This window comes from Mycotypha africana (genome assembly GCF_025528875.1).
Source record: "Mycotypha africana strain NRRL 2978 chromosome Unknown BDF20scaffold_11, whole genome shotgun sequence".
Taxonomy (NCBI): domain Eukaryota; kingdom Fungi; phylum Mucoromycota; class Mucoromycetes; order Mucorales; family Mycotyphaceae; genus Mycotypha; species Mycotypha africana.
In genome coordinates this window covers 869,083-882,401 of record NW_026515735.1, presented here as the reverse complement: position 1 = coordinate 882,401, position 13,319 = coordinate 869,083, and the positions used below count along the sequence as shown (strand labels likewise).

The window sequence follows — 13,319 nt, the reverse complement described above, 5'->3', positions numbered from 1 at the left end:
CATTGCACCTGATAGCTTTTACTAGACCTACATTTGAGGAAACAAACGAAATAGAAGAATCAACATTCCATAGACATGAAAGTATGTTTCTGCAGTATTCTCAATTTCTAAGAGTCTGCAGAGTACATTGTTCTTCAAAATATTCCCAGCTTAGAGATCTTTAAAAATGCTGTCTGCAAAGTGTTTACAATGATTGAAGTAGATTCAATTTCTTCTACCCTATCAAAAGTACTTCCTGTTCAGTGCTCTGAAAATAGCTAACAAAAGAAGGGTCAATAGCAAACAGTATATGAACGGGGATGGACACTTAAAAATTGATTTACAGAACATTAGATTTGAAAATGGGTAGACCAGCAGAACGATATTATTCTCATGTATATCCCCATTATCATTGTAAAAAAATATCGCATGTCCCTGATTCAAACACCTCATTTCATCGGTGAATACGAAATCCACGCAAAAGGTAATAAACCAGTGGGAATACTATTCGCTTGTGAAGAGAACATGCTAAGCATACATTCAGTAGGAACGGCCCAGTTGAATAGTAATAGAGCAGCTATAAACAGCCCTAGTTACCCCACTTGTGGCAATGTCCGCAGTCGTTAGGTGCGCCCCCGTTTCCTAACTCTCAGCAGAAAAAGGATAATGACAGCAACATTAGCTGTCAAGTATTTTACGGTTAAAAGGAAAGTCATACTATGCGGAGATGTTTCTCAACAGAAGCGTTTTCTACTAAGTTTGGCCACACTTAAATGTACTCTTATCAATGTTATTAAAATGCCTCCCCGTTTTTCCATCGCTCTCAAGGCGAATTCTAGAAGCTTAAGAAGAAAAAAAGAAAAACCTAAAGTCTACTCCAACCATTGTCAGAGAAATAGATGATTTTATTACATGAATAATACTTGTTGTTTAGAGATTATCTTATTACTACTACTCTAACAGGTATAACGAACAGATTGTATTACGATGATAAATAATAGATACAACAAAGTAACTTATAAAAAGCAAGTGTGAATATGGGGGAAATGAAATGATGAACCATGGTTTTAAACTGCGGGCTTGTTTTCAACTTCATATTCAGCAACCACCTCAGCGTCGTCTCTGGTACCAATAGCATCCTCAGCTACATCAGATTTATCATTCTTACCGTGACAGAAATAGAATAAGGGAGCACAGATACCCATGGCGATGGCAATACCGGCGTACATCCACATAAGTTTAGGATCCACCGCAACAGTAACAAGAGCAAATCCAAGTATAGAGCCAAAACAATTGGTCAGTAAAAAGGCAGCCATGATCAACGATTTCATCTTTTCAGGAGCTTTACGATAGGCATATTCAAGACCTGTGATGGAGGCAAAGATTTCTGAAATAGCGATAAAGATATAGGCAGGTACAATGTAGCCGGCTGAGATATCATTTTTGTTGCCAGTAGGGTGATCATAATAGGGCGGTTTGCTATAGACAAGAGCCTGTATACCAGCAGAGTAAGCCATGGCTATAGCTGCAAAGAAGAAGCCGACAGCAATTCGCTTCATAGGACCGAAAGTGATGCCGATTCTACGAAGACCAGGGTAGAAGAATGAATTCGCGATAGGAATAACGAGAACGAGAGTGAGAGGATTGATATTCTGCATGATATCGTTAGGAACATTTCCTGTTTGCATCGTGGCAGCCATAGAGACCAAATTGTTCGTCATTTGAGAGTAGCACAACCAGTAGATGGGATACCAACAGAATACTTTGCAAGCCTTGATCGTACGGCGAAGTTCGTCAATAAAAACGTCATCCCATGTGACCTTGTCAATTGCTTCTGGATGATCCATGCGTAAATTGGAGGGTTTACAACCTTCTAAACCATATTTAAAAGATAAACGAATGACTTTGCTAGCTTCAATGAAGATAGATCCACGAGGTGGGTTAATCACATAGAGATTCTTTCCTGCCAGAACAATGAGAATACCGGGTATGAAAACGATGGTAGGCAAAAGATAGGCAGCCCAGAAACCAACATTTTTTTCCAATATAACTGTTGTGATGGCAGCCAGTGAGCCACAATTGATACCCCAGTAAAAATAGTTGAAAAGTTTCTGATAGGTTGCTTGAGGAGATACAATGACTTGCTGTTGTGATCCACCTTTTTGAATTGTTTTGATATAAGGCTTGGAATTCTTATATTGTTCAGCGACGAGAGGAGAGACATTGGATTTGATACCACCCGTAGCTAGACCAATGATAATAATGGCGACAATAAACCCAGGGAAGGTAGCCCCAGACGTAATGGCAGCTGGTATGGCTGTCAATGTAAGAATGAGAAGCCCTAGTAGGTAGACACCAGAGAAAACGAGAATAGTCTTGTATTTGCCCCAGTATTGATCAGCAATGATCGCACCAATGATAGGCGTTACATAGCACCAAAATTGAAAGAAGGTAGTCAGTGCGGTAGCCGTTTGTTGACCTTTACCCATAGCGCCTGGAGTCTCAGCGGGATCTACACAACAAGACAAAAAAAAAAAAAAAAAGACGGTGAGTCTATCTAGCGCAGTAATATATCATGCTTCTCCTTTGCAACGTACAGCTTGGTGGATTGGGATGCTGGATGTAGTTTTGGAAGGGTCCTGTTAGGCCATAATATGTGAATCGCTCACAGAACTCCAACAATATGACCAAATAAGCTGCCTTGGGTATATCATCCGCGACTTCTCTCAGATTTTTCCAATCGTCTTCTGTAGGTTCCACAAACCCTTCACCATATTCATTTAACTCTATGCCAGTTTGATGCTCTGTTTCTTTAAGAGAATAGTCATTTTTCAAATCTTCCTTGCCTTGGATTGACATGGACATCAATTAATAGTCTGTTGTAGCAGTGAAAATTCAAAAAAAATAGATCAAAGAATAGAAAGAAAAGAACTGTCGTGCAGCGGTTTAAATGCGAACAAAAAAAAAAAAAAAAAAAAAAAAAAAAAAACCGCGAAATATGTGAATCAATACCAGTGATACAAAGCAAGCACACCCTTTTCCAGCAGGAATGTTCCTGATTCGATTGTTCAACTATAAAAGGAAATCCGTGGAATCCTTTTTTTTCTTCGGATCCAGCTTTCTGTTTATTCTTTTTTCCCCATTTGCAAGGTGAAACATTGGATCGTGGAAAAAAACGAGATTTCTTTTTTTTTTTATTCACAAATCTGAAAAGCTAAGATCAGCTAATTTGATATTGACAATAGCAGGCTCGTCATCTATGTCATCTTCACTTGGAGAACTACTAGGATGACTACTGCTATCAGAATCTATGCTCTCTTGACGAGTGATAAATAAGGATGGAGAGGAGGAGCATGCTTGTTTGCTATTATTAGCTTCAAATCGTTGCTTCAGGCCTTCATTTCCTTCCTCGTCCTCTTCTTCTTCTTCTTCTTCTTCCTCAGAAGAGGAATCCTCATCCTCGTCATCGTCGAGCACAAGGGCAACAGAGTCAATATGCTGCTCGATCTTCTCTGGTGGTATGGGTCGTGAATGCTCTGGCAAGATAGGTCTCTTTGAGTTTTTCATTGCAATATGTGCTATTTCTTTATCTACAACCCAGGGAAAGCTTAGATAATGGCTTGCAGAAGACGGGTATATGGCTGTTGTTGTCTTGGTATATTCTGATGGATGGTAAGTAACGTAATACCACGCTGCTGCTTTAGCTTCGCGTTGGTTTTCTAATTTTTTGTCATAGGTCAAGTTGAGTTCAGATTCAAAAACGTCTTTCCAGTATTTTCGAAAGTTAAGAAAGGCAGATCGGATTCTTGTACAATACACGTCCTTTTCATTCTCAGGTAGATACTTTGGCCAAAGGATGATATGGCCCGTTATGAATTCAATTTCTGTCTCAACAGAAAACTGAGCTAGTAATAACCGAAGACTATGGTCATATTTTGCTTTGGTTTTGCGAGCATCTTTGATGTATCTGTACATATCATCAACGTAGAGACGCGGATCATAAACGCATTGTCCTGAAGCAAGACTTTGATACTGATACTCCTTCACCTTTCGGTATATGCGGCCGACGGGTTTATCAGAAGTATAGGAATTCAAGTCACTTTGCTTCATAAAGTCGGGGTATAGAAATTGACGAGACTCATCGCTTAAGCTAGCATAAACACCTGTTTTGACAAAATCTAAAAGGGGGCGAGTGTATGTAGTGTATTAGCACGCATTCAAAAACCTATTTTTCAACAATCCATTTCTTTACCTAAAGCACGATTGATTTGCTGTGATAAATGTATACATGCACCGTTGAATATGCCTTCTTTATGCCAATCTGCGAGCGCTATATAGGCTTCTTTCAAAATGGGTGATACATCTTTTGATATGTATGTTGTAAAGAACTTGGCAGCTTCCGTGAATGAAATCTTTTTCAGACTTTTAGGAGATACTACCGTTGTATAGTTTCTGTGATCTGTTAGATGGACTTTAGGAGGAATCAAACGTTTATCCCAAATAATACTATGTATAACCCATAAGAAAGATGGGGGGGGGTTCCTTAGTATATACATACATTACCCGCAATAGCAATACACATTCCAAACGACTTACTTGAAGTTATCGTCATCTGGAGCATCATTTGAACAAATGGACGGTAGGTCACATAAATCGTATACTGAATACACCAAAACATTTACATAATGTCGTAGCTCTTTGTAATCCACAGCATGAACTACTCTTACATCTGAAGGAAAGCAAGAATTCTCCCTAAATACCACACATGGACCTTGTATTACGTGACGTGAAAGTACTGTGCCATATCGGTTTCTCGTAATTTGTAAGAATACCTCTCCTTTCGCCAGCGTGTTGGTTTCATCCATAATAGCAAATACTCGTACACCTTTGTGAACATACAGTCTCGTGTCTTCTTTCCAGCCTTTCAATAATTGGTTTTGAAATGAACGGACTAGATTCGTGATAAAAGGATCGCACCGTGCTGTAAAATCCCCTTCTTTAATAATTTGTTCAAAGGAATGAAAACCACCATTCGAGTAGTGTTCTATCATCAAATTCAAATGATCTTTGCCTTCAACGTTCATATGCTTTTCAACAAAGGCCATTCCTTCATCCAAAAGGTCATCGAAAACGTAGTTTCTGATGCCCATAGAAGACAAAATGGTAATAAATCTGTTATTTAGAAAAAGCTTGTTCGGCTTCGAAACCTTGATCACTTCCAAAGTCGTATCCTCACTTTTAAATTGTATCTGACTACTTCTAAGCTGTATTTTACGTTTTTTTAAATAATTGGAGAGCATCAGAATGCCTTTTGCGCCACAAAGATTGAACTTTACAACACTGGGTGTACAATTCATATCGAGACGTTTACTGATTTCACGAGCAATCTCAGGTGACATTTTCCCGCATTCTTTGCTAAAATTACAGTCGTTTCGAATAAAATCGTCAATTTCTTCTATCTCACTCAAATCAATGACCAGATTGAGTAGTGCAGGCTGATGACTCTATTCCATCCACGGAAATAAAAAAAAAAAAAAAGTAGCACAAGCATGAATGATTTCGTTCTTAAGAAGAATAAATAGCCTTTTGAGGGTATCCGTCTTACCTGCCCTGTACAACTGACATATTTTGCTACTGTTTGAATCTCGGAGAAATCACCCATTTGACGTAATATATCATTTCGATTGCATTCTTCCAAGGGTGCGAAAAACCAGCAACTATGACTTTGTGTATCCGTGAGTGATGAGCCAAGAAATTCGTAGAATCGATTGGCAATCCTCAGCCCTCTCCTTAATACAGTATAGATACGCTCATAAATTTTGCTATTTCGAGACTCTACAGTAGGCATGGCTTCGTTATGGTTATGGGTTTCATAAGGAATCAATGGGCATAAATCTTCATCAGTAAAGTAAACCTTTAGAAATCGATCAGCATGCTGTTGAAACTGACGTTGTAAGTGTGTCATTCTTTCCACTGTTGGCTGTAAAGGATAAATAGAGGTGGGTGTGACAATCACGCGTCTGAGGAGCACATACCCATCCGGCAAAGGCTGCTGAAAACCAATCTGTGCTTTACATAATCGATACGCTTGCGCGATGGCCGCATCCACATTGTAAATACGTTGTTGAGGCGCCGATAAAATGGATAAAAACATACAACTGACTTGTGGGGGAAATTGGCGCATCTTTTCAAAGAAATCAGTTGACACATTGTATGCGCGTAATATCTTCAAATTAAAAGCATGTTCTAGCATGTATCTCACGTTGAAAGAGGGGATAGAGGCAATTTGAGCGTCCACTTGAGGCGTTTTGCTAGGGGGTCGAACAAGAATCTCAGCATGATGTTGATCACCCCCTATGGATACTCCAGCAGCCAAGCTCAATTTTCGTTCCAACATCTCGTGAGTTAAACAATGTTCCCCGAGATGGTTTGATGAATGGCTGAAGGGTATTTGGAATTCTAAGCGGTACACAGTCCACATGTTAAGTTTCATCAAGTATTCAGGAAATTGTCCGTCTGGAGTGACAGGCTCTTTCTTCCATTTGGGATTCGTTGTCGTCTTATGTCGGATCATATCTCTGGAAAAATCATCCATCGGAATCTCTGTTATCCTCTCCCACTTTGACAAATAGTAAAGATTAAGATTTTCTATCCTCTGCACAGGCACTTTGGATCGCCAGAAGTAGGCCGGATATTTACCGCTGATAGTTAAGGATGTGATATTATGATAGCGCTGTAACATCAGCGAGTTCTTTAACTCATTATCATACACAATCCGAACACGATAATAGGCATCGATATGAGCGAAAAAGATATCCATATAGTTTTCATTTAAATTGAGATCGAAGAGTACATATTGATCTGTACTCCATTCTTCAATAAACACTTGTGGAGAGTTTAAACCACCGAGAGAGAGCTTGTCAGCATGAACAGGTTGACTACAACCGCGAATGTATTCGGCCATAGACAAAGGTCGAACAGAAATAAGACGACCATGGATATAAATCGATTGAGTAAATAGTTGGTCAGAGGGTTGTGAGCTGTCAAATTCAAAAAAGTGTTAGCTACAAGTTAGGTTTTCCCCCAGCAACCTGCATTTGAAGAAGCCTAGCTGACAGACCTGTATATGACTGCAGCCTTAATTTCATCGTCCTTTCGGATTTGGATCTCGACAAGATTACCGAACTGACCAAAGACTTTCTGTAGCGCATCACGGTCGACCTCTGAATTCAAGTTGAAAATAATATAGCCATGAACGTTCTCCGCTGATCGGGTTCGTAGAATATGAGACAATTGTCACACGTGTGTACACTACTTTTGGCATTTCAATTTCTGGCTTACTTAGTTTTTCAGATGGCAGGAACTTCATTGACTTTTGGCAATTTTGTAATCTAAAGCTAATCCTAAAAGCTGATCCAGTTGACAATATGCAGTTCAGGACACTATCAAAAAATTTGCTGCTCCGTCTGCATCAAAACACAGACCGCTCCTTTCCTGCATGAAAGCACTCCATTAGAAGTTGTTGCTTGATTAGTAAACTATAACGTAAATCTATGCGGATTTACGTTATATGAGTCAGTTTACTTTTTCTTCCAGTAGACTGTAACAGAACGCCATAAAATGGCAGTAGGGCCATCTACTTGCTTCTTTTTCAAAAGGGATTCAAACAATGAATTTGTAAGTTCATAGTCCTGTTGGACCCCTTTTTTTTGTTTACCCCTTAATTTATGCAGGTATTATAGAAAGTCTGAGCGCTCGCACTTTAAGTTCTTTTGTGATAAAAATAATGTATTTTCTCAATCTTTTATCACAAAAGGGAATGAGCATTGGCGGATGAACTGACTTACTGGAAATTTGGGCAATTGAATCACTCCGCAATAGAATTTGCTTCCACTTTTTTCTGTCCCTATCTTTTGGAGACTTGCTGTTGATCAAAGCACACGCAGAAACAAAAGTATTTCGATGCCCAACTGCCGCTGTGGATATCCAGCTACCTGTTTCGAAGTACACAAGCCCGGCCCTAACAGAGGTCGCTGGTATTGGAAGGTAACAGCATAGATAGTAGTGAATCTGTATTGGAAGTCAACTATTCAACGCGTGGTACTCTTTTACTTTCCTTCGCAATGCCCATCGTACGAATTTGAATTTTCTTTTCCATACATGTAGTGCGCAACAGGCACCTGCAGGTTCTTTAAGTGGGACGATTCAGCTTACAACTTCATTCGCCACCCCGTCGAAGCTTATGCTGCCGCTGCACCTTTAGCCAACTTGCTTAAACGACCCCCTTCTATTCCACATGACTACACGAAAGGTCACGAGAATGTGCTGCCACCAAGCCATGTCAAAATTGCCTTCAGTTTGCTGCCTGGATCACGAATAGGCATCAAGGCTCAAAAGAATTTGACCGTCGATCCAGTGATCGCAAGAATCGACCAAATTGAGTGGAACGACCAGCTAGAGTTATGGACAATTCCCGCCACTCTCTACAACTATGAAAAAGCTTTAGCTGCGCTACCTACCAGTATACCCAACATTCATCTTGACATTGATCCACTTCCTGATACTTTGATAGACGGCATGATGTGTGAACCAGAAGTCTTGGCTACAGGTGGCGATAGTATGGGAGATATAGAAATGAAGTGGACTGAATTCATAGAAAACCCTATACGAAACCGACTGACAGGTTTCCAAAGGGAAGCAGTACGATTAGCCATTGAAAGACGAGGACGTATTCTATTTGGAAACGAGCACGGTGTAGGGATGATGGAGCCAGTATTAGCGTTGAGCGAACTCTACAATGACGGAAAGCCCGTCTTCCTAAGTTGCCACGAAGTGTTGTGTAATACTTGGAAAGAGGAAATACAAAAATTTTTGGGTCTTGAAGATGAGGAAGTCTGTATCTTAGATAACGTGACGACCGCTTTGTTCAAAGCGCAACTACCAAGCTTGAAAAAGAAACGAAATAATCTATCGGCAACGAAGAACAACGAAACAACTAAAAAGAGAAAGTGTCCATCCCGGACCCATTCCTCCTCTTCACAGAAAAAACCGAGGAACAGGATACGACAACCTTATAAACAGAGAATGAGAGAATTAATGGAGAAAGGACACATATCAGATAGTAGCGATTCTTCGTATGAGGAGAAAAGTGAAGAAGAAGAAGAAGAAGAAGAAGAAGAAGAAGAAGAAGAAGAAGAGAATGAGATTGAGAATAGTGAGAGTACACATGCCAAAAATAGAGAATGTGGAGAGCTTGAAGTAGGAATAAGGCCTTCCCTTCCCGTCAAATTCTACATTGTTAGTCACCGAAAGGCATCCAAGAATAAATCAAAGATTATGGAACAAAAGTTTAATCTAATGATTTGTGATGGAAGTCATTATCTAAAGCATAAAGATGTAAGAGTCAGCAGTAAAGGGAAAGCTGAAGCATGTTGTGAAGTTGCCAAACGCTTTGTTAAAATGTTTTGTTTATAAAAACTGTAGATCAACGAAGCAAAAAACCTTTGTACATTACTTCAATCGCACCCAAGGGCCATTTTATTGTCAGATCAAGCGTCGTTTATGCTTCCTATTGATCTGTATTCTTTGATTAATGCTGTTGATAGCAGATGGTATCCCGATTTGGATTTGTATACGAAGCGTTATTGCAATCCTAAAAGCACAGTATTTGGCTGGGCATTAAATGGTAAGCGTATAATTTCAGTATGTATTTTCCTACTTTACGTACTCATACATTTTCTGTAAAGGAAGGTCCAATGTAGATGAATTCCAGCTCATTCTAGATTCTAAAATTTGGTATTGCCCAAAATTGATTGACATGAAATCTGAACTTCCAAAAGTCGTTCGACAACGAATTATTTTGACTTTGGAGGATAATACAGAAGAAAAGAAGACATTACAAGCACATATGCGCCGACTGCGAATAGAAGAGCACACATTGGACAAATACATTCAAGAAAATGATCTGGTAAATGAATGAAGTATCCAATCTACAACTATTTATTTATTCATACTAATGCTTTGTACTCATGATTTTTAGTTGAAAATGACAAACATAGCAAAAAGGAAACCAATATTTAATTACATTGATTATGCTTTCGAAACGTACAGAAGACCGAAAATTGCCATTGGATATTTCGATAATGATACCTTAAAAGCGATAGAAGAATTGATGAAGCAAAGAAGGGTAATTTGTGTGTGAAATATGTGTGCTATTGCAGATAAAGTGTCTGATTATTTTGCCTTCATAGATGAAGTGCTCTGTATTAAATAATCTACAGGATGCTCACGAGAGAGCTGAAGCTTACAACATTAGTAAAGCAGTACAAGTAGTTATGATAGATATGAATCTGAACTTTCAAGAGGAAAATATATATCTCCCCGCAGTTGATCTGGGTAAGCATACATCGATGCCTTAACTTTATTCACTCTTCGCAAAACGCTAATTGTACCTATGTATGTTTAGTTATTGTTGCTGACCTTCCGGCAGAGAAAGAGAAACTGAGTACTTTTGAGTCTTATTTCTCGGTAAATATCATGCGTTGAAATGCTTTGATCAATAAGAGCTAACGTTATCTGTATTTAAAGATTTATGAAAGAGAGACTCCATTAATTATTAAATACCTAATTGCGCCTGAAACCATTGGTAAGTAACATGCAATATTTACTTTGCTATTCAAAACAATGCTTACATTTTGTTATGTCCTTCGTAGATACCTACCTTTGGCCTATTGTGTGTCAAGAAGAATCATGAATGCCAGTGCTGGATGAACCACTCCCTGTACAAAATGTTTAATTAACATTCTATTACGTCTATACAGTATCTACTTATTATTCTTTAATATCTCCTTCTTCACTTTAGCATATTCATTATTTAATTGTTTAATCCCACAAATTTCAATTCAGTATCGTCAATAAAGCATTTTACAACATTGTATAGGATTGAGTCTTGCACCAGCTGCATTGGCAACAGACATGTGAATTGCCGTTGTGGGGTAAACGTCTGTCACAATTGCCCCCAACAGCCAATTAGAACGAAGGAAGCAAATAAAGAAACAAACACATTAGAGATATGGTAAAAGTGATACAGAGCCGACGAAAAAGGTTCTTGATCTCTTCTACTCGAAATAATCCCTTTCTTTTCTTCTTTGCTATATCCTCTATTCTCCTGCATTTTGCGTTAATTATCATACTAACGGTCAGCAATTGCTGAGTACCAGTTACGATGACAGTCTCAGCAGCTGATAAAACACTAATTCTAAGAGAAGATGCACCTCCACGTCGAGTAAGTTCATATCAGCGCTTGAAAGGAAGATTAAAACGGAATTTGCCTGAAACTGTCGATAAAAAAAATTGGAAAATGCCAAAAACACCGAACGAGGTACTACAACATTCTCTTAGGGGAGGAGCACGTAATCTACGAACGTTATACATTTTGTACTTCTGAGAAGTGCTTGGGAGATTGATCACCCAAATAATGTTTATCATCGTATACAATTTTTAGGTGCATTCTTATTGGCATATGGTGTAAGAGCTGGCATTAATTTCTGCTTATACTTGACGAGGATAGTACAAAAAAGGTAAAAGAAATCTTGCTCATTCTGTTCCTGGAAAACCATCCGAATTTTTGATCCGACTGAAAAGCATATTAATTTCTAAGGGGCCGATGGAGTCGTATTCTGGAAGTTTCGTTTAAGAACTTAGACTCAGTACGATTTGGAGCCATGTTTGGGCTATTTGCTCTATTATGGAAATTTGTCAATAATAGTATGCGATTGTGCCGTGGGAAAGATGATCGTTTGAATGGGTTCGTGAGCGGTGCTATAGCTGGTCTAAGTATCATGGTAGAGAAAAAAGAGCGAAGGATTGATATTGCCCAGCAGCTATTCGTCAGGTGAAAAAGTTTTTCGAATAATGTAAATATTACTTTGAATTATTGACATTGCATCCACCATTAGAGCCCTACAAGCCCTTTACAACGCAGGCAAAGCTAGAAATATCTTCTATTGTAGAAATGGTGATGCATTACTGTATGGTATAGCAGGCGCTCAGATTCTTTATGCATACACAATGCGACCGGATACTCTGCCGCCTGACTTTTACAAATTTATGGTCAACGCAGCACAATGTCCTGAAGGAAGCCTTTTACTAAATGCCAAGTCGGTAAGGGGTACTCCTATTGCGTCAGAAGAGACTATGTCCGTTGTCAAAAAGTTACACCCTACCAAACAGGCATTAGAAGTAGCAAGCGGGATTCCCTCAACTCAAGTACCTGTGATTCCATGGTAAGTATCTGTTAGAAGTTTGGAAAAAGGGAAGCATTGTATTCTAATGCGTTTAATCGACATTTATTAGTGAAGTAATACATCCTTGGAACAACAGTTGCTGTATTACTAATATTGAGAGGTTTATCAAGGTGTTTAAAGCTTTCCTTCCCGTATACGGTACATTACATTTTGTCCCCATGCTTTTGCTCCGCAGAAAACATTTCATTTCAGAGTAAGTATATAGGATCTCGTGTTAACTGTCTGACAGACTGCTGCACTTACCCTTGTGATTGATACTCCTTCGTTTCAATTAGCCCTGGTTACATGATTAAGAAAACTGCCATATCTACTTTGAGATCAGGTGCGTTCATGGCCAGTTTTATAACTCTATATCAAACTGCTATATGTATGCATAGGCAAATAGTCAAGACTGGCTGGATCGGTAACTGGAACCCCAAGTATTTATATTTTCTGGCCGGCGTTTTCAATTCTTACCCTGCTATTTTCTTTGAAGAAAAGAAAAGACGTAGCGAATTAGCACTCTACATATTACCAAAAGCCTTTTACAGTTTCTACCACATAGCTTATTCTCATAGCTGGATTTTCAAGCTAAAGCATTTTGAGGTTGTAATGACTAGTATTGCGATGGCCATCATTATGTCATTCTATCAAGAAGAAAAAGATGTGCTATCTTCTTTCGTGCAAAAGATCATGTATCAGTTCTTTGAAAAAAATTGATACGAAAAACTAGCTATAAACATACAATGTTAATTGATTAAATAGTTAAACGTATCCAGGTCAAGTTAGAAATTGCGTCAAAATTGTCTTTCAAATCGATCAAACCAACAATGATTACGCAAAGTACAATCAGATTTTGGTAACGCAAGCTTCGCTTTTAATGTTCTGAAATAGTAAATAAACTATATGATTGTCAACAATAAGTTACAGAACATACTGATATATCCGTCAATATTTTGCTATGTTAAATTTCTACAAGGCAACACATAGAAGAAAAAAGGGGCTTGAAATAGAGGGTCTCAGGCTTTAAAATAGCAAACAAAGACTTGAACGTTT

General features: G+C 38.7%; 4 protein-coding genes across 4 annotated transcripts; 2 read left to right on the top strand and 2 right to left on the bottom strand.

Annotated features, from left to right (window-relative positions):
* Positions 1-1,046: 1,046 nt before the first annotated feature.
* On the bottom strand, positions 1,047-2,838 carry BDF20DRAFT_916576 (POT family-domain-containing protein; the record flags this gene model as incomplete). The annotated part of the gene is made up of 2 exons (XM_053084476.1): positions 1,047-2,491; positions 2,577-2,838. The coding sequence occupies 2 exons, from the start codon at positions 2,836-2,838 to the stop codon at positions 1,047-1,049; spliced, it is 1,707 nt and encodes a 568-aa protein (XP_052932422.1).
* Positions 2,839-3,177: 339 nt separating this feature from the next.
* BDF20DRAFT_916575 (RNA dependent RNA polymerase-domain-containing protein) lies at positions 3,178-7,348 on the bottom strand (the record flags this gene model as incomplete). Its single annotated transcript, XM_053084475.1, has 6 exons — positions 3,178-4,157; positions 4,232-4,485; positions 4,576-5,483; positions 5,585-7,019; positions 7,100-7,244; positions 7,321-7,348. The coding sequence occupies 6 exons, from the start codon at positions 7,346-7,348 to the stop codon at positions 3,178-3,180; spliced, it is 3,750 nt and encodes a 1,249-aa protein (XP_052932421.1).
* Positions 7,349-7,766: 418 nt separating this feature from the next.
* On the top strand, positions 7,767-10,899 carry BDF20DRAFT_893645 (uncharacterized protein). The gene is made up of 8 exons (XM_053082364.1): positions 7,767-8,025; positions 8,146-9,375; positions 9,463-9,664; positions 9,726-9,946; positions 10,019-10,165; positions 10,230-10,374; positions 10,445-10,624; positions 10,692-10,899. Exons 1-7 carry the CDS (start codon positions 7,942-7,944, stop codon positions 10,522-10,524), a joined length of 2,109 nt encoding a protein of 702 aa, XP_052932420.1. The 5' UTR covers positions 7,767-7,941; the 3' UTR covers positions 10,525-10,624; positions 10,692-10,899.
* Positions 10,900-11,203: 304 nt separating this feature from the next.
* BDF20DRAFT_907926 (uncharacterized protein) lies at positions 11,204-12,983 on the top strand (the record flags this gene model as incomplete). The annotated part of the gene is made up of 6 exons (XM_053083425.1): positions 11,204-11,390; positions 11,483-11,558; positions 11,639-11,872; positions 11,991-12,263; positions 12,334-12,477; positions 12,560-12,983. 6 exons carry the CDS (start codon positions 11,204-11,206, stop codon positions 12,981-12,983), a joined length of 1,338 nt encoding a protein of 445 aa, XP_052932419.1.
* Positions 12,984-13,319: the final 336 nt, after the last annotated feature.